The 21,402-nt window shown below is 47.4% G+C and overlaps 1 protein-coding gene across 4 annotated transcripts in view; it reads right to left on the reverse strand.

The window, feature by feature from the left end:
• LOC132381595 (meiotic recombination protein REC8 homolog) overlaps positions 1–21,402 on the reverse strand; it is a 113,168-nt gene that overhangs the window by 32,692 nt on the left and 59,074 nt on the right. For 3 of the 4 annotated variants that reach the window (XM_059951095.1, XM_059951092.1, XM_059951094.1), the window contains exons 3-9: positions 20,300–20,442; positions 19,378–19,453; positions 18,328–18,445; positions 16,034–16,097; positions 15,525–15,604; positions 13,829–13,955; positions 4,881–4,956 (exon numbers count right to left, since the gene is read on the reverse strand). In XM_059951095.1, coding sequence (XP_059807078.1) covers positions 4,881–4,956; positions 13,829–13,955; positions 15,525–15,604; positions 16,034–16,097; positions 18,328–18,445; positions 19,378–19,453; positions 20,300–20,442 — 684 coding nt within the window. The remainder of the gene's footprint in view (positions 1–4,880; positions 4,957–13,828; positions 13,956–15,524; positions 15,605–16,033; positions 16,098–18,327; positions 18,446–19,377; positions 19,454–20,299; positions 20,443–21,402) is intronic. The other variant, XM_059951096.1, reaches the window with a different exon arrangement.

Below are 21,402 nucleotides of genomic sequence, written 5' to 3' on the forward strand. Positions count from 1 at the left end.
GCAGAGTGTTGGACAGACCTCAGACTCCTCTGCACCACCCTCAAGCTACACATCGTTCAATCTCACAAAAAGCGTACAAAGGCAGTACGGCCATCCTTTAACACCTCCAAACTTCAGCACCCTCCATGTCTACGCGAATTTCAAAATACTCTTAAACAGAAACTATCAACAAACCAGTCACTCGCAGGTAATCCAATCCAGAAATGGAGCCACTTCAAAAATGCTATAACTGAAACGGCAAAATCAACCCTGGGCCGCAGAAAATGCACCCACCAAGATTGGTTCAATGAGAATAGCACCATCATCGATGACCTACTCACTAAGAACAACAAGGCATTCAAAGAATGGCAGGATAACCCCAACTCCACCTGCAAAAGGACAGATTCAAGTCCTATCAGGTACTCACTCAAAGAGAAATCCGTATAATGCGCGACACGTTGTGGAATAAGAAGGTGGATGAAGTTCAGCACTATGCTGACACAAACAACACCAAGCAGTTCTTCAACACCATTAAGTCTGTCTTTGGTCCCTCAAAATCAAGCATAGCTCCCCTGCTTTCTGCAGATGGATCCTCGCTTATCAAGGACAGAAAGGGCATCAACACCAGGTGGAAGGAACACTTCATTCATTCCTGAACCGCCCCTCTACTGTCGACCAGTCAGTATTCGACCAGATTCCCCAGAGCCCAGTCCATGAGCACCTCAACAACACCCCCTCCCTGACCAAGGTCAGCACAGCCATCAAACAGATGAGCTGTGGCAAAACGCCGGGCAAGGATGGCATTCCTGCAGAACTGTTCAAAGCCCTCAACCAGGAGTCACCCGAAGCATTCTAGGACGTCCTGGTCAGTATCTGGGAAGAGGAAGTAATGCCACCTGACCTTCAGGATGCTGCAATAGTCGCCCTATACAAAAACAAAGGCCCGCGCACAGACTGTGGGAACTACCGGGACATCTCCCTACTTTCCATTGCCAGCAAAATCCTGGCTCGCATCATCCTCAATAGACTTATTTCAACAGTATCTGAAGGAAACCTCCTAGAATTGCAATGCGGCTTTTGGACTAAACGCAGTACTGTGGATATGATCTTCACTGTTAGACAAATGCAGGAGAAATGCCTGGAGCAGAACATGAACTTGTACTTTGTCTTCAACACACACAAAATGCTGATGGAACACAGCAGGCCAGGCAGCATCTATAGGGAGAAGCGCTGTCGACGTTTCAGGCCGAGACCCTTCATCAAGACTAACCAAAAGGAAAGATAGTATGAGATTTGAAAGTACTTCACTCATACTAATGCATGCCATCAAAGACCTAAACCTGGGCATTTATATCAAATACTGCCTGGACTGGTCACTCTTTGACCTACATCGCCTTGCAGCACACACAAAGACCCGCTGAAAGCTGTTCATAGAAGCGCTCTTTGCAGATGACTGCGCACTCATGGCGCACCAAGAGGACCACCTACAAACAATGGTCAGCAGACTCTCAGCCGCATCTAAATTGTTCAGCTTGACAATCAGCCTCGGTAAAACTGAGGCTGCAGTCTCCTCCTGGAGTCAGGAGAGGTCCTCCTGCAGCCTGTACCTAACAGCGCCCCGCCACAGCCATGCATCACCTTCGATGACACACAACAATGGAACGTTGACAACTTCAAATACCTGGGCAGTACCATCTCCAGCGACGGTGCCCTTGATAAAAAAAACCATGTCAAGGATTCAGAAAGCAAGCCAGGCACTCAGAAGGCTCCAGGTCAAAGTTCTGCAGCACAAAGACATTCGCCTCTCCACTAAACTGAAGGTTTACAATGCTGTTGTGGTCTCATCACTTCTATAAGGCTGTGAAACTTGGACACTGTATCGCAAACATGTCAAACAGTTTGAACAAGTCCACAATCGTGCTCTGCGATCAATCATACAAATCCGCTGGCAAGACCGTATCTCCAACCTGACAGTCCTGGACTGAGCCAATTCCACAAGCATTGAAGCCAAGGTTTTGAAGGCTCAGCTCAAATGGACTGGCCATGTGATCCGCATGGATGAGTCCAGAATGCCGTGTCAGTTGTTCTACGGAGAACTGGAGCAGGACAACCGTGCCCAAGGAAGAGGTACAAGGACAACCTCAAGTCAAATCTTAAGTGGGCCAAATTCCAGCACAGTGATCTTGAACACACTGCGGCTGATCGGTCCAAGTGGCGCAATCTATGTTCCAAGACAGCAAACAACTTCCAAGCCAACTGGCACATGCAGCGCCTCAAGGCGAGGCAAGAAAGACACAGGAAGGCGTCCGCTCCTGCCCCAACAGGCGGTGCTCCTTGCCCCATCTGCAACTGTATCTGTGCTTCGGACTTCGGCCTCAGAAGTCATATGTGTGCCCACAGACATCGACTGCACAACACATTTGTCTTCCTCGGACGTCGAGAGACTACTACTAATCGAGAACCAATCTAACTCTGCTTTAAATCTACCCAAAGACTTTGCTTCTCAAGCTGTATGTGGCAGTGATTTTAGTAATATGAATAATGGAATTGATGGCTTTGTGGCCATTTGCGGATGATACAAACACAGGTAGAGGGGTAGGTAATGTTGAGGAAGTAGAGAGTCAGCAGGAGTGCTTGGACAAATTGGGAGAATGAGCAAAGAAGTGGCAGATGGACCACAGTGTAGGGAAGTGTATGGTCATGTACTTCCATACATGACCATTTTATAAATGGGAAGCAAACTTGGAAATTGGATGTGCAAAGGAACTTGGGAGTCTTCACACAGGATTCCATAAAGATTAACTTCCTGGTTGAGTTGGTAATAAGGAAGGCAAATGCATGTTAGCATTTATTGCCAGAAGATAAACACAAAAGCAAGTGTAATGCTGAGGCTTCATAAGGCATGGATCAGACTGCATTTAGAGTATTGTGAGCAGTTTTGGGCCTGATAAAGGCATTGGAGAGGATCCAAAAAAGGTTGAGGAGAATGGTCACGGGAATGAAAGGTTTAACATAGGAGGAGCATTTGATGGCTCTGGGCCTGTACTCATTGGAGTTTAGAAGAATGAGGGGTGGGGAATCTCATTGAAACTTACCATCTCCATGTCCACACCATTTAGGCCTTTTAATAATCAATGTTTCCAGCGAAAGAGTCCAGAAGTAGAGGACACAGTCACATAATACAAGGATGTCTCTTCAGAAAAGTGATGAGCAGGAGTTTCTTTAGCCAGAGTGTGGTAAATATGTGGAGTTATGGAAAGGTAGTAATGGGGAACAAAGAAATGAAGGACGTACTAAGTATTTTGCCTCAGTCGGTGTGGAAGACACCAGCAGAATATCAAAAATTAAGAGTGTCAAGGGGCAGAGGTGAGTGTGGTTGCTATTACTAAGGAGAAGGTGCTTGGGAACCTTATCTGAAGGTAGATAAGTCACCTGGACCAGATGGACTACACCTGCGGATTCTGAAAGAGATAGCTGAAGAAATTGTGGAGGTATTAGTAGTTATCTTTCAAGACGAAAGGAGGGAGAAAAAAGGAATTAATAGTCCAGCTAGCTTGACTTCAGTGGTCGGCAAGATGTTAAGACTCCATTGCTTAGGATGTTGTTTTGATGCACATGATAAAATAGGCCGAAAACAGCCTAGTTTCCATAAGGGGAAATCTACTGGAATTCTGTGAGGAAATAACAGACAGGATAGACAAAGGAGTTGGTGGATGTTGTTTACTTGGATTTTCAAAGGCTTTTGACAAGATGCCACACATGAGACTACTAAAGAAGAGCCCATGGTATTACAGGAAGTAAACTGGCATGGACAGTAGATTTGGGTGACTGGTAGGAAGCAAAATGTGGGAATAAAGGGGGCCTATTCTGGTTGGTGGCCACTTACCAGGAGTGTTCTCCAGAGCTGGTTGGACCACTACTTTTCATGTCATATGATAAGTGAAGAAAAATGAGAGAGGTGAGAGTGAAAAAAGAACAGAGAAAGTGAAAGGGATGGAAAAAGGAGAAATGTTTTAAGACTAACCATTCAGAACACAAGAAAAGAGAAGTTGGTCACTTGGCCCCTCAAGTCTACCCTGGTGTTCAATATGATCCTGGCTAACCTATGCTCTTCAGTCCTCCTACTGTTGCAGTTCCCCATGGCCCCTATTTTCAGATCTTTCTGCCTCCTCTTTAAACAATCCGACCTCCACAACACTCCATGGCAAAGTATTCCAAAAATTCACCGCTCTCTGCGAGAAGATGTTGCGGTGTCCCTCAGTTTTAAACAGTGTAGGTGGGGTGCTGGGGTTGGTCAGCAGCTAGTGTCATTCCAAAGGAATATCCTATCTGGATGCATCATGGTTTGGTATAGCAACTTCTCTGCCAAGGCCACAAGAAACTGCATTGCGTGTGTGTGGTCATGTGCACTGCTTACACTTCCAGTGCCTCAATAACACAGCAAACATAATCAAAAAATCCACCCTGCTCATTCCAATTTAATCAAAAAACCATCCCACCCCAGACATTCTTACTCCCCCCCCCCATCTTGCAGAAGACACAAAAGCTGAAAGCACATGTCACAAGGCTCAACGATAACTTTTACCCCATTGTTATAAGATGATTGAATGGTCCCCTTGTACAATAAGATGGATTCTTGACCTCACAATCGACCTTGCCTTGACTGTTGCATCTTATTGTCCACCTGCAATGCACTTTCTCTGTAAATGTAACACTCTGTTCTGCACTCTAATATTCCCTGTGGTGAAATGATCTGAATGGCTGGCATGCAGAATGCAAAGCTTTAACTGTAAAACCGTGAAAGTAATAAGCCAACAACTCAATAGATGGGACAGAGTTGGGTCCTGGAACCACTTTTAACACCCATCTCCTCATCCCCCCTGGCTGGAGTTGGAACTCACCTCACAGGTGAGACCTCTGGTCTCTTTGCTGATATCTCCGTGACTTCTGGTGCCACCTCTTCCTCCTCCCTGGGAACTACAGTGAGACAACGGGATCAGGGGAGATTTAATCATTTTGGAGACTGACTACAATCTCCCAACTGGCATTCTCCCTCCCCACTCCCGCAAACCCAACACACAGCCTTCCCCACTGAGTTCCCACACAACCAGATGTACAATCCACCTACTACCCTGACTTCTCGTACACGAACACCTACTTTCAGTCCTAATCGAACCCTACATACATCCAGCCTGTCCTAATTTCCCATCCAGCCTCTCTACACAACCAAATACCCACACACATACCATCAAGCACAAACATTAACCACTCACACAACCACACTCCCAATCCAACACACCAGAATCCCCACCAATTCCCCAGATTAATCTAACCTCCAGAAGCATCCTATCTGTGCAACACTCCAAGGCACCCCACAACACACACTCCAACACACCCCACAAATCATTCAAACAGATCACCAACTCCTCAACACACACACTCCCCACCTCAATACACACCTCAAACAACCCACCCGACTCACACATGCACCTCCACAACATGTCACAATAAAGACTGCAGCCAACTATCCAGTTCCACAGTCTACCAGATATACACAAAGCACACAGCTCCATCTTAAACATACACACACACACACACACCCCTGACATACATCCTAACGACCATCCTCAACCTACCAGTCACCTCGAAACCCTTTCTTGCTGCTCCCCTTCTCATGGCCATCTCAGTCCTGATGCTGTGTTTTAACCTGAAATGTCAACTATTCCTCACAGATGCTGCTTGACCCACAGAGTTCTTCCAGCAGATTGATTGTTTCCCAACATACACCACTTCACCCTACACAGCATCCTTTCCCCCTCATACATGCACATTCCAGCAACTTATCACACAACCCCATTCACTTCAACACCCAAAGCTTCACTCCATCCCAATGGCCCACCCAAACTCCGCATTCAATCAATTCATAACCCACTCCCACAAAATGTTCCACCTACAACTGCCCAAGTCACACACAAACTCACACCACCACAAATCCACACCCCATCCTGTGCAAGCTGTTCACTCGTGCCCAAGACAGAAAACAACCCCAATGTGCCAGCCCCACTATCATTCAGACCTAATCTACTCCCTCTCAACACTATTGTTATATCCCCTTACTACAGAGACAGAGGCCATTCAGCCTGTTAGGCTGCTGCCATCCCACAGTAGAATCATAATTCTCCAGTAACTTTTCCTGCAAGATATTCACTGCGGTAGATTAATCCTCCCACTGACCCACACACCTTTGGACTGTGGAAGGCAACTGCAGCCCACGGGGGAGAACGTGCAGACTCCATATACAAAGACAAACCATCACAGACACTTCCCACCACGCAGATGATGACAGACTCAACCCTTCACCTCCACACACACACCACCACTCCCATATATCAACATGAGTTCTGGAGATATACAGCCCTCCATGAGTTCTGGAGAAATACAGCAATACCTTGCGGGTAGTTAACAAAACGACCAACAATTCTACTAAATATACTTTTCAGGACTGCAATCCGCAGCCTGCAATTTTCCACTGGTTCATGCTTTCAAACCATCTGTATGGTCTGTCTGTTTTGTAATATATTGAAGGATTTGGTGAACGGAATTCCTGAGAATGCAGGTACAGCCTTGGAGGTCGTGACTGGAGCAGGCGGGGCTGGACTGAAGCAGCAAGGCCCAGGCCTGAGGACAGATTAATGAGCCAAAGTTTGGTCAATTTAGACCATAAAATATAGGAGCAGACTTGGGCCATTTAGACCATCGAGTCTGCTCTGCCATTTCATCATGGCTAATCCAATCTTCCTCCCAGCCCCCAAATCCTAAGAACTTTCTACAGGGGCATCCTGACTGACTGCATCTCTGCCTGGCATGGGGGCTCAATCACAGGACTGCAGAGAGAGGTGCAGACAGCCCAACGCATCTGCAGATGTGAACTTCCCACTATTCAGGACATTTATGAAGACAGCTGTGTAAAAAGGGCCCAGTCATTGGCTTTTCCCCATATCCCTTCATGCTCTGACCAATAAAGAATCTATCATCTTCTGCCTAAATATACATAAAGACATCCTCCACAGCTGCTATAGAAACATAAAAACTCTCTAGCTATAGAAATTCCTCATCTCCATTCTAAAAAGACACCCTTCAATTCTGAGACTGTGTCCTCTGGTCTTAGACTCTCCCACCATAGGAAACATCCTCTCCACGTCCACTCTATCAAGGCCTTTCACCATTTGATAGGTTTCATGAGATCCCTCCTCATTCTTCTGAATGCTAGTGAATACAGACCTAGAGACATCAAACACTCTTGATATGACAAGCCATTCAATCCTGGAATAATTTTCGTGAATCTTCTTTGAACCCTCTCCAGTTTCAGCACATCCTTTCTAAGATAAGGGGCCCAAAACTGCTCACAATACACCAAGCGCAAACTTTGCAACAAAGCCATCAATTCCAGCATCGAAATCATTGACGTATAATGCAAAAAGAATCGGTTCCTACACAATCCCCTGTGGAACACCACTAGTCATCAGCAGCCAACCAGAAATGACATTTTTCTTCCCACCCTTTGCCTCCTGCCAATCAACCATTGCTTTTCCATGCTATTCCTGTAATACCATGGGCTCTCCGTCTAAATGCACAATGTGCAACGTATAGTAATTTATAATAAATAGTATGTACAACAGGACAGTCAATATAACATAGAAATACAATTGTATCAGCATGAATTAATCTGGCCTGGTGGAAGAAACTGTCCTGGAGCCTGGTCCTGGCTTTTATGCTGTGGTGCTGTTTCCCGGATGGTGGCAGCTGGAACAGTTTGTGGTTGGGGTGATTCGGGTCCCCAATGATCCTTCGGGCCCTTTTCACACACCTGTCTTTGTAAATGTCCTGAATAGTGGGAAGTTCATATCTGCAGATGCGCTGGGCTGTCCGCACCACTCTCTGTGAGTCCTGCAACTGAGGGAAGTACAATTCCCACACCAGGCAGTGATGCAGCCAGTCAGGATGCTCTCAATTGTGCCCCTGTAGAAAGGTCTTAGGATTTGGGGGACCAGACCAAACTTCTTCAATCGTCTGAGGTGAAAGAGACACTGTTGTGCCTTTTTCACCCCACAGCTGGTATGCACAGACCATGTGAGATCCTCAGTAATGTGTATGCCTCATGTGTTGCACTATGTCAAAGGCCTTCTGAAAATCCAAGTGCTCAACACCAACCAATTCTCCTTTGTCTATCCTGCTTGTTATTTTTTCAAAGAATTTCAAGCAACATTTGCTCTTGAGGAAGCCATGCTGACTATGGCCTATTTTATCATTCCCTCCAAGTACCCTGAGACCTCATACTTGATAATCAACTTGAACATCTTCCAACCACTGAGGTCAGACTAACTGGCCTATAGTTTCCTTTCTTCTGCCTCTCTCCCTTCTTGATGAGTGGAGTGACACTTGCAATTTCCCAGTCTTTTGTAACCATTCCAGAATCTAGTAATTCTTGAAAGATCATTACTAATGCCTCCACAATCTCTTCAGACACCTCTTTCAGAACCCTGGGGTGTGCTCCATCTGGTCCAGGTGACTTACCTACCTTCAGACCTTTCAGTTTCCAAAGAACCTTCTCCCTGGATATGGTCATTTCACACACTTTATGACCCCCTGACACCAGGAACTTCCACCATATTGTTAGTGTCTTCCACAGTGAAGACTGACGCAAAATGCTTACTTAGTTTGTCTGCCAGTTCCTTGTCCCCCATTACAACCTCTCCAGCATTGTTTCCCAGTGGTCCAATATCCACTCTCACCCCTCTTTTACACTTCATGTATCTGAAGAAGCTTTTGGTGTCCTTTTTAATATTATTGGCTAGCTTACTTTCTTAATCCATCTTTATCTTCTTAATAATTTTTTTGTTATCTTCTGTTGGTTTTTAAAAGCTTCCTAATCCTACAACTTCCCACTAATCTTTGCTCTGTTAAATGCCCTCTCTTTGGCTTTTATGTTGGCTTTGACTTCTCTTGTTAGCCATGGTTGTGTCATCTTTTCTTTAGAATACTTCTTCCGCTTTGGGATGTATATACCCTGTGCCTTCCGAATTGATTCCAGAAATTCCAGCCATTGCTGCTCTGCTGTCATACTGCCAGTGTTCTTTTCCAATCAATTCTGGTCCACTCCTCTCTCATGCCTCAGTAATTCCCTTTACTCCACTGTGATACTGATACATCTGACCTTAGCTTCTCCTTCTCAAATTTCAGGGCGAATTTAATCATATTATGATCACTTTGCCCGAAGAGTTCCTGTCCCTTAATGTCCTGAATGAATTCTGGTTAGTTGCACAACGTGCAGTCCAGAACAGCTGATCCCCCAGTGGGCTCAACCACAAGCTGCTCTAAAAATCCATCTCATAGGCACTCTAGAAATTCTCACTCCCAGAATCCAGCACCAACCTGATTTTCCCAATCTACCTGCATATTGAAATCCCCCATGACTGTTGTATTATTGCCTTTTGGCATTCATTTTCTATCTCCCATTGTAATTTGCAGACCACATCCTTACTGCTGTTTGGGGGTGTGTATATAACTCTCATCAGGGTTCTTGCAGACCCTGAGCTCTATCCAAAGACAGAAACATAGAAAATAGGTGCAGGAGTAGGCCATTCGGCCCTTCGACCCTGCACCACCATTCAGTATGATCATGGCTGATCATCCAACTCAGAACCCTGTACCTGCTCTCTCTCCATACCCCCTGATCCCTTTAGCCACAAGGGCCATATCTAACTTCCTCTTAAATATAGCCAATGAACCGGCCTCAACTGTTTCCTGTGGCAGAGAATTCCACAGATTCACCACTCTCTGTGTGAAGAAGTTTTTCCTCATCTTGGTCCTAAAAGGCTTCCCCTTTATCCTTAAACTGTGACCCCTCGTTCTGGACTTCCCCAACATTGGAAACAATCTTCCTGCATCTAGCCTGTCCAATCCCTTTAGAATTTTATACGTTTCAATAAGATCCCCCCTCAATCTTCTAAATTCCAGTGAGTATAAGCCTAGTCAATCCAGTCTTTCTTCATATGAAAGTCCTGCCATCCCAGGAATCAATCTGGTGAACCTTCTCTATACTCCCTCTATGGTAAGAATATCTTTCCTCAGATTAGGGGACCAAAACTGCACCCAATATTCTAGATGTGGTCTCACCAAGGCCTTGTACAACTGCAGTAGAACCTCCCTGCTCCTGTACTCAAATCCTTTTGCTATGAATGCCAACATACCATTTGCCTTACAATACCTTCTGACCCTATGTCACCTCTTTCAGCTCCAAACCAGATTTTAAAAGGGTGAAGGACGAACCGTGTTCAGCTCATTATTCCATGAGGCTTTACTTGCCTCAGCGATGAACCTGACTCTACATCTGTGGCCTCAGCCATCAGCAAGCAACTCAGCACTGAACCCAGCTCTGTGGCTGTAGCCTGCAGCCATTAGTCTCCTGGACCAGCTGCAGTGCTGAACTGGCTCTGTAGCTGTGGCCTTACATTCAGGGACTCTACAGTTCATGTTCTGTGGATTATTTGTATGCATTTTTTAATTACTTGCGTGATTTGTTCTTTTTTGCACATTTGACTGTCTTTGTGGTGCAGGATATTTCATGAATTTTATTGTTCCTTTGTTCTGTGGTGGCCTGCAAGAAGATGAATCTCAAGGTTGTAAATGGTGTACATACTTCGATAATAAATATGCTTTGAACTCTTGAGTTTAAACACCCTCATGGTGAAGGACACCCAGAGAATCAATGCTTGATCAGACACAAGATTATCACACACACATAAAAATGCGTCCTCCCCCCCGCCACATAGATACAGAGATACATCTTAGAGAGACACTCCACACACAAGCATCTTGACACAAGACATAGGAGCAAAATTAGACAATTTGGCCCATTGAGCTTTTTGCTATTCCACTATAGCTGATATATTATTGCCCTCTCCCCATAACATTTGATGCCCTTACTAAACAAGAGTGTGTGTGTGTATGTTTATTTATTGATTGATCATTGCTTTCTGCTAGGTCCCTGCTTCCTTCTCCTTTTCCACAACCATGATACCCCTCTCCCATCACCCTTCCCACTCTCAGTCCACAATAGAGACCCATATCAGAATCAGGTTTTTTAATCACTCAGTCATCAAATTTGTTTTGTTTTGCAGCAGCCATACAGTTTAATACAGAAAATTACTTCAGTACTGTGCAAAGGTCTGAGGTACCCATGCTATATATATGTGCCCAAGACTTTTGCACAGTACTGTATACCAACATATACAACCATGGGATTCATGAGCACTTTCGTGTTCCTGGGGGTGACAAGATCTCAGAAGATATATCCTGGGTCCAACATATTGATGCAAATATAAAGAAAGCATGACAGTGACTATATTAGGAGTTCAAAGAGATTTGGTGTGTTATCAAAGAGTATAGCAAATTTCTATAGATGTACAGTGGAAAGCATGCTAACTCGTTGCATCACTATTATGGAGGGCACTGCACAGGATTGGAAACACCTGCAGAAAGTTGCAAACTGAGCCAGCTCCATCATGGGCACTAGCCTTCCCAGCAAAAAGGACATCTTCAAAGCAATGCATCAAAAAGGTGGCATCTGTCATTGGGACCCTCATCACCCAGTGCATGCCCTCTTCTCATTGCTACCGTCAAAGAAGTGGTACAGGAGCCTGAAGACGCACACTCACCATAGTTGATAGTTTTAGGAACAGCTTCTTCCCTCCACCATCAGATTCTGAACTGACAATGAACTCATTACACTACCTCACAATTTTTTTTCTTTTTTCTCCCTCTTTGCACTCTTTATTTATTTTTTAAAAATAAATTCTTTATTGTAATTTATAGTTTAAAAAATATTATATATTGTAGTGCTGCTGCAAAACAACAAGCTTTATGACATACACCAGTGATACTACACCTGATTCTGCCTGCTATTTCCTCAAAGAAATCCAACAGATTTGTCAGGCAGGATTTCTCCCTAAGGAAACCATGCTGACATCAACCATTTTCATCCTGTACCTTCAAGTACCCCGAAACCTCATCCTTAATAATGGATTCAAACATCTCACCAACCACTGAAGTTAGGCGAACTGGCCTGTAATTTCCTGCCTTTTGTCTCCCTCCCTTCCTAAGAGAGTGGAGCAATTTTCCATTCCTCCAGAAACATTTCAGAATCTAGTGATTCCTGAAAGATCTCTACTAATGTCTCTACAATCTCTTCAGCTACATCCTTTAGAACCATGGGATGTAGTCCATCTGGTCCAGGTGACTTATCTACCTTCAGACATTTCAGTTTCCTAAGCACCTTCTCCTTAGTAATCACAACTATACTCACTTCTCTCTCCTAACATTCTTGAATTCCTAGCATACTGCTAGTGTCTTCCACAATGTAGACTGATAGAAAATGTTTAGTTTGTCTGTCATTTCTTTGTCCTGATTACTACCTCACTCTTGCCTCACTTTTAGTCTTTATCTCTATCTGAAAAATTTTGATATCTCCTTTGACAGCTTACCTTAATTTTTAATCTTTTTCAAATCCACCTGCATATTGAAATCCCACATGACTATGATAACACTGCCCTTTGTACATGCCTTTTCTATCTCCTGTTGTCATTTGTAGCCCACATCCTGTCTACTGTTCGAAGGCCTGTAAATAACTCCCATCAGGGTCTTTTCACTTATGCAGTTTCTTACTCTACCACAAGGATTCTACAACTTCCGATCCTATGTCATCTCTTTTTAAGGATTTGATTTCACTTTACCAACAGAGCCACATCACCCCCTCTGCCTGTCCTTTCAATACAATGTATATCCTTGGAAGTTATGATCTTTATATTTATTCTGGAGACTTCCATAATTTCCCCTGCACTCTCCTTCCCTTTTACTTTAACCTTATTTTTCTACACTGTTAAACCTATTATTTAGTTTAAAGACACACTTCTATCAATCCCACTGACTGTAGTTTTGCCCTGTCAACTTCTTCAGTTACTTTAACCAGCTCTAACAAAGCTACCTGAAGGGATATTAGTTCCCCCTTGAGTTCCGGTGTAACTCATCCTTTCTGTGCAGATCACACCTTCTGCAGAAGAGATCCCAATGAATCAGAAATCTGAAACCTGTCTCAGTAATCTCTTATATACACAGTATTCTCTCTCTGTCTCTCTCTCTCTCACACACACACACACACACACACAGAGCACTCTTTGTTCCTCTTTTTCTTCTCTCACACACACAAGCTAACAATAATGGGAATCTATCTTTTCTGCTGTTCAGCTTCCCCACATTCAGTGCCCAAAAATGAATGACAAAATAATCCCGGGCTCAAGCCCCTTCATTCTGGCATTCTGGGGATGTGGGATGCTGGTAGTTCAACTGCCTAACTTGAGGGCTAAGTGCAGTTCCTTAACAACATGCGCCCATGTCTGAAGTACTTCAAATCAAGCCCCTACATTCAGATCAGCTCAGTGGCCCAGCGGTTAGAGCCACTACCTCGTAGCCCCACACACCTCAGTTTGATCCTGGCCTGCGTTGCCCTGTATGTGGAGCTTGTACTCGCTTACCTCCTCAGGTGCTGCTATCTGCTCCCCTGACCCAAAGATGTGCCAGTTGGTGGGTAAAATGGCCATTGCAAATTGCACCCTGATGCCCACACACTCCACCCTATTGTGTGGGTGAGGCAGGGAATCTGAAGATAGTTGGTGAGAGTGTAGGTAACATGAAATGGGTCTGGTGTAGGAGCAGTGTAAGTGGGTGTCTGAAGAACAATGTGGATTGATGGACTCAAGGAGCTGCCTTCTCTCTGGATCAAACAGAGCACTACCTTCCCGCCGAGGCCGTCTCCGGAGTTTTCGGGTCTCCGGTGCACCAGGCTCCTCAGGGAACCAGAACTCCTCGGCCAGGAAATCTTCCAGCTGCCTGACACTGAGCTCAGGCAAGTCGGGTCCAGCCTGTGAGGGGAGGAAAGGCAAGGTAAGGTGGGTTTGGGGGAGGGGGGGTTGAATCACAGGACCAAAGCTTAATCATGGCAATCACACTTCAAATCATTTCTTCCCCCCCCCACTAGCCATCGGTCCCTACCGCAACATCACATATCATCCCTCCCACCCATCACCCCTCCTCTAATCCCCCCTTCTCCTCCTACCTACTTTCCCTTACATGGCAATACCAGGCCAATGATGATCAAGACTTCCACCCTCCCCAAACCTCAATCACCATTTGGTCTGAACCATTCTCCATTATTCCCCACATTTACCCAACTCATCCCTCCATTTGCCACGCAATCTGCATATAATCTGCCAATAATACCAGTATCCCCATTCAATCTGTGTATTTCTCCAAATCCTCACTTAATCCCAATATAGCTTTACAAATCCCAATGTAATAACAATACCTCTCCCCAAAGGCCTACATCATTCCTCAAAGACCCATTTAATCCCACTTTAATTCCCTGGATCTCCATTTATTCACAACTCAATTTTCTGAACTCCCAAGTAATTCCAACACAATTCCTCAAAACCCCATTCACTATCAATGCTCCTTCCCAAGATCCTATTCAATACCAACACAATACTTCCAATAACCATTTAATCACAATTCCCTGGTCTACACCCAATACCAATGCAGATTCTGGAATGGCGGAGCAAAACCTCATATTCCGCTGGGAAGCCTCTGACCTGATAGCATCAACATAAATTTCAATAATTTCCAGTCATTCACCACCACCACCACCCCCCACTGGTTCCATCTTCTTCCATTCCTCATTCAGGCTCCCCTCTTACCTCTTCTCTCCTGCCTATCACCTCACCCTGGGGTCCGTTGCTCCCTTCCCCTAACAGATTCCTTCTTCAGCCCTTCATCAGACATTTTCTACCGATCACCTTCCACATTCTCACTTCATCACTCACTCACCTGGCTTCACCTAACACCTTCCAGTTTGTACTCCTCCCCCTCTCCCCACCTTCTTATTCTGGATTTTCCCCCTTCCTATCCAGTCCTGATGAAGGGTCTTGGCTCGGAATGTCGACTGTTTATTACTTCCCACAAATAATGCCTGATCTACAAATGCTCATTCTCTTCCACAGATGCTGCCTGACCTTTGACTGTCCATTCCTTTCTGCACGTGCTGCCTGAACTGCTGGCTTCCTCCAAAATTTTGTATTCCCTCATAATCTCAATGCAATTACTTGAAGCAACACACACAGAACACTGGAGGAACTCAGGAGGTCAAGCAGTATCTATGGAGGAGAATAAATAACGGCATTCCAGCCAAAACCATTCATCAGGATCAAGTCAAAATGAATTGTCAACTGTTCATTCTCTTCCACAGATGCTGCCTGACCTGCTGAGTTCCCCCAGCATTTTGTGTGCATTACTCAAGATTTCCAGTGACCGAAGAAGGTCTTGTGTTTTCAGTCAGCAAATCCTCATCGACTCCAAATTCTCTGAATCCCCACTTCCTCTCAATACAATTCCCCAAATCCCTGTTGAATGGGAGCTGGCTGGGATCTGATACAAACCTCCACTTCAGGCATCAAGATGGGCTCTACCTCACGGATTGTGATCAATTCTGGAGACACAGTGAGTATGGGAACTGGTTCTGAGAACAGAAACATCATCAGACTTAAGAGAGACTCTGTGTGCAGCTGCATCAACGTGTGTGTGTGTGTGTGTGTGTGTGGACGCGTGCACATGAGAGTGCACACATAATCACATAACCAGTGTAGCCAGCACACCTGAAACTCAAAGTGACTCCCCAGCACCCATTCACACCCGTCCAGCCATGACACAGTGTTTCATAACGGAAAGAGCTGCCCCAGTCCTTCCCAAAGGAGCTGTACCCACCCTCACCTTCCTGCAGCCCAGCCCGCCCCCCACTCCTGACCGCTCTCTGGGTCTCAGCATCCCAGTGTGAAGGAGGTGACTCAGTCAGTCATTCCCAGGGAGAGGGGGAAGGATGGGCTGATGCTCCATCGGAAGCTACAGCCCTGGACAAGCTTCTGCAAACAACAGGAGCAGCATCACACACCTTCAGCTTTGGGCAAAACCTCCGGTGGGCCTTCCGGAACTGGAGGTTTCAGGAGCGGCTTCACCTGTAAGCAGATGGAAAAGAATTAATCCTGATCCACTCCTCCCGATCGTCGCGTCACACCCCCCACCCAGTGACAGGGTCAGACACAGGGTGAGGCTCCATCCACACCGTCCCGTCACACACTCCCAGGGACAGGGTCAGACACAACAGGGTGAGACTCCCTCCACACCGTCCCGTCACAGACTCCCAGGGACAGGGTGAGGATCCCTCCACACCATCCCGTCACACACTCCCAGGGACAGGGTCAGACACGGGGTGAGGCTCCCTCCACACCATCCCATCACACACTCCCAGGGACAGGGTCAGACACAGGGTGGGGCTCCCTCCACACCGTCCCGTCACACACTCCCAGGGACAGGGTCAGACACAGGATGAGGCTCCCTCCACACCGTCCCGTCACACACTCCCAGGGACAGGGTCAGACACAGGGTGAGGCTCCCTCCACACCGTCCTGTCACTCACTCCCAGGGACAGGGTCAGACACAGGGTGAGGCTCCCTCCACACCATCCCATCACACCACTCACCCAGGGACAGGGTCAGACACAGGGTGAGGCTCCCTCCACACCATCCCGTCACACACTCCCAGGGACAGGGTCAGACACGGGGTGAGGCTCCCTCCACACCATCCCGTCACACACTCCCAGGGACAGGGTCAGACACAGGGTGAGGCTCCCTCCACACCGTCCCGTCACACACTCCCAGGGACAGGGTCAGACACAACAGGGTGAGACTCCCTCCACACCGTCCCGTCACAGACTCCCAGGGACAGGGTGAGGCTCCCTCCACACCGTCCCATCACCCACATGCATCCTGCATCCTATCAGGTGATGGGAGGAAGGATTTAGGATGATGGGGAAGGCCTTGATGTGGAGGAGAAATTCTCAGAAGTTAATGATGGAGCCTAAATAGTTTGAGAAGGAGAAGCTAAAACCCGATGTGTCGACTAACCCAAGGTGGAGTAAAAGTAACTATTTCTGAGAGTAATGGGGGAGATGGAATAAAGGGGATCTTTTCTGGTGACTAGTGGTGTTCTGCAGAGGTCACTTCTTTTCACGTTACAGTTTAAAGATCTAGATGTCTGAATTGATGATGCCATGGACAGGTTTACGGACCATAGGCATAGGGGCAGGTAGCAAGGAAGCAAAGCGTCTGTAGAAAGTCAACAGATGAGGAGAATGGGCAATGAAGTAACAGATGGAATACAGTGTATGATCATGCACTTCAGTAGGAGGAATAAAGGCATAAACCATTCTCTAAACAGGGAGCAAACTCGGCTAATGTAGAATTCCCTGAAGGTTGATATGCAGGTGGAGTTGTTATAAGGAAGACAAATCTAATGTTAGCATTCATTTCCTCTAGACGAGAAGATAAAAGCAGGGAGATAATGCTAAGTCATTGGTAAGACCATATTTGGAGCTTTCTGCATAGTTATGATCCCCATATCCAAGAAAGGATGAGCTGGCATTCAAGAGGGTCCAGAGGATGTTTACGAGAATGATCCCTGAATGAAAGGGTTAATGTATGTAGAGCGTTTGATGGCCCTGAGCCTCTACTCAGAGTTTAGAAGAAAGAGGGGAATCTCATTGAAAGGAGTAGACACAGTGGATGTCCAGAGGTTGTTTCCAGTGGTGGGAGAATCAAGGACGAGACAACACAGCCTTAGAATGAAAGGATGAGAAGATCTGGAGATGCTGGAAAATCGGAAGCGACACACACAAAATGCTGGAGGAACTCAGCAGGCCAGACAGCATCAATTGATAAGACAAAACAGTCGAAATTATTGGCCGAGACCTATCATCAGGACTGGAAGAAAAAAGTCTCACCTTTTTTTCCAGTCCTGATGAAGGGTCTGGACCCGAAACTCTTTTCCATAGACGCTACCTGGCTTGCTGAATTCATCCAGCATTTTTTGTGTGTTGCCTTAGAAGAAAATGATGTCACTTTAGAACAGTATTGAGCAGGAATTTCTTTAGCCAGAAGGTGGTGAATCTTTGGAATTCATTGCCATGGATGGCCTCGAAGACCAAGTCATTGGGGATATTTAAAGTGAAGATTGATTGGGGGATGATTAGTCCAGGGACAAGGCAAGAGATTGGAGTTGACAGAGAAAGTAAATCAGCCATGATCGAATGGCGGAGCAGACGATGAGCCAAATGGCCTGATTGTGCTCCGATAGGTTTAATGAGTCAGGGGAGGAGAGGTGGGAATTACAACCTGACTTTACACTTGCCTGTGGGATCAGACTTGGACTAGGCAGTGGGGGACTAGTCATCAATCCAAAGAATGGATCCAAAGCCCCTTCGTAGGTCTCCATCAGCGTGGCCATGTCCGGCAGCAGCAGGTTGGGCCTGAAAGGGAGCAGGATCACAGGTCCGAGTGAGGAACCCTGCAAATACCCCCCCCCCCCCCCCGGGAAACCAACCCCAAACCCTTCCCAACACATCCTCACTTTCCTGGTAACACCACCACTTTGGCCCAGGCATCTACCAAATCTTCCCACTCCCTCTCATCCTCCCCTGAGGGTCCACCTCTAACCCTGGGGAATCTCCCTGATCTTTCCTGCTTACCCTCCTACATCCAGAAATTCCCTCCAGCGTCCTGACTGACTGCTCCAGGAAGCTCGCCATCTCTGTGGCCTCTCTCTCTCTTCCCCAAGGCATCTTCCCTCCCTTCCTCGGTGACCCACCCAAATCTTCCCCAACTAACCTCTCTTGCACTCCTCCCTCCTCTCACCTCGCCTGTGGGGCCTCCCTCTCCCCATTGTGCATCTGTTCACCACTGTGCCAGGTTGTACTGCCAAGCCTTCTTGACGACTATCCCTCCCTTCCCACAGCATCAGACCCCCCCGTATAAAAACACCATCCATTGCCAATCCATGGACCAGGGACCATGGTCTCAAACATACCAGCGTCACCCCCACCCAGTCCCCTGGGGACCCATTGCCCACAAACAGAAACACCACCACCAACTAACACTCAGAGTCCTGGGGACCTGCTCGTCACTCCCCCACCAATGACCTGAACCCACTCCACTAATTAACCCTCACCCCTCAGATACAATTCCCTCCTCTCCATCCCATCCCAATGAAATTTCCCCCAATCCTGGGACCTGGTCACTGAGTTTCCACCCATATTCACTCCATTGTCCAATTATCCTCCTCGTGCTTAACTCCCTCAACACACACCTGGCTCCCCTGGAAGTAGAACTGGCCCCTCCCAGGATCTGCTCCTCTCTCCTCCCCTGCTCCACCCTCCAGTCCCACCCCCACGAGGATACTCACTGCTCCAGCTCCGGCATGTTGATCCGAACCTGGGAATACATCCGGTCGATCCGCTCCAAGGTGTGCTGGATCTCTTCTGTGGATAGAGCAAGGAGGAGGGGAAATGGTGGGGGGTAGTGAGGAGGGTGACCTTGATGCAGAGGGCTGCTGGAGTCTGCACTGGGTGCCTTTGTGTTCCCCCTTCCCGCCAGCTCGTCCCCTATCCATGGGAACCATCTCTGCCGACTCCAGGATTTCCGGCAGTGCTTCCCGATTCTCTGCCACCGAGCAGGGCTACAGCGGCAGGGGTTCTGTTGTCCCAGCTCAGGCCAACCCGTTCCAGCCACAGCCACGCGTGCTCCTCATGAAGGTTGCACGCAAAGAACAACCGAACGCCAGGTCCCTCCTACAGGAAACACCCATCCCCGGTCTGTGCTAGTCAAACCCCTGAAAGGTGTCAGCTACAGGCGCAGTACCCGTGGAGAATAGATACAGGCGTCCTGGGTCTCCATCACAGGAAATTCTCCACTGAAGGAGGCTACAGGCATCCCAGCTCTCAACTACAGGCATGCTTGGCCAGGAAGACCCCTATCAAGCTTGACAACAGCTGTCCCAGCTCAGTTACAGACAGCCCGTGTCTGGTGACAGCTAATCCATTTATAGGGTCATCACTGTCAGCTCAGGTCTCGACTACAGGCAAACCATTTAACCAGAGAGTCAGCATGCAAGCCAGGTTAAACAACTGCTGGAAAACACGAACGTGGCCCAGATCTCAACCACAGACACTCCTGCCTCCTCCCCTCCCATCCAATCACCAAACGCAACAAGAGGCAAACCCCTCCTCCCCACCACCCTCAGGTCATCCCTTCCTGGGCACAGGTCTGGTCAAAGAGGTACGTTTCCCTGGCGCACACCCCGGTGTCTCCCTCCCTCCCTCACCTACCTATCAGGTAGTTGCATTGCCTGTGGAAGACTCGGACAACGCCGATCTCAAGCTGGGCCGAGAGGTAGAGGGAGAATCGAGGCCTGGAGGTGTTGGGGTAGGGCGGCAGGACCTGGACCAGGATGTACCTGATGATCTCTTCACTGCAGGGAAAGGAACAGAGAGTCACGGCTCTTAGTGGCTGGGGTTGGCGGAGGGGAGGGAGGGGAGAGACGGAGAGAAGTAATCGCGTCCTGGTTGTCCCAGGAATGACCGGGAAAACAGAGACTGCTCCCTGGTGGCTAGGCTCTGAACGAACAAGGGGTCAGAAAAACAGAAGGGGGAAGGGAATGTAGGGCAAAGAGTGGGGAAAAGGGGGAGGAACAAGAGGGAAGTGAGGGAAGAGTGAGGGAAGAGTGAGGGGAGGGGGAGAGGAGGGCGAGAGAAGAGCGAAGGGAGGGGCAGAGGAGGGCGAGGAAAAGGGAGGAGTAGGGAGGAGAGCAAGTGGAGGGGAGGAGAGCGAGTGGAGGGGAGTGAGGGAGGGGGTGGGGCGAGGGAGTGGGTGTGGGCAGGGAATGAGGGAGAACGGGGGTGACCAAGAAAGATGGTGCGGGACAGAGGGTAGAGAGATGGATGTTGAAGAAGTAGGCAGCAAGAGAGCTGGGAATGAGGTACTGGCGTGGACGAGAGGGGAGTGAGGGAGGAAAGAGTGGGAACACAGGAAGGAGAGAAGGGGAGAGTGAGAGCTGGAATCAGAGGGAGAGGAGAGGGGAAGCAAGAGAAAGAGGCGGGGTGAGAGAAGGGACTGAGTGTGAGAGAGTGGGGAAAGGTAGAAAGATGGGGGCAAGAAGAAAGTGTGCAGCTACAGTGAGAATGAAGGGTGCGAGATGGCAGGGGAATGCAAGAGGGGGTGGCCACTTTTGCAATGGTTGAGCATCAGAAAGGGGAACTGAGGCTTTGGTGAAAAGAGGGGGAGACCATTTTGCATCAACAGTTGTGAGAGGAGTCCAGGCTCTGAGCTTTGGCTTGAAAGGCTATGACAAAGAGGCACAGGTGAGCCGCAGGTAATTACAGGTAAGGGATTTTTGTAACTGTTGGTTTTATATAACTAAAAGGACAGCAAC

This window comes from Hypanus sabinus, chromosome 26 (assembly GCF_030144855.1).
Source record: "Hypanus sabinus isolate sHypSab1 chromosome 26, sHypSab1.hap1, whole genome shotgun sequence".
In the NCBI taxonomy this organism is placed as follows: Eukaryota; Metazoa; Chordata; class Chondrichthyes; order Myliobatiformes; family Dasyatidae; genus Hypanus; species Hypanus sabinus.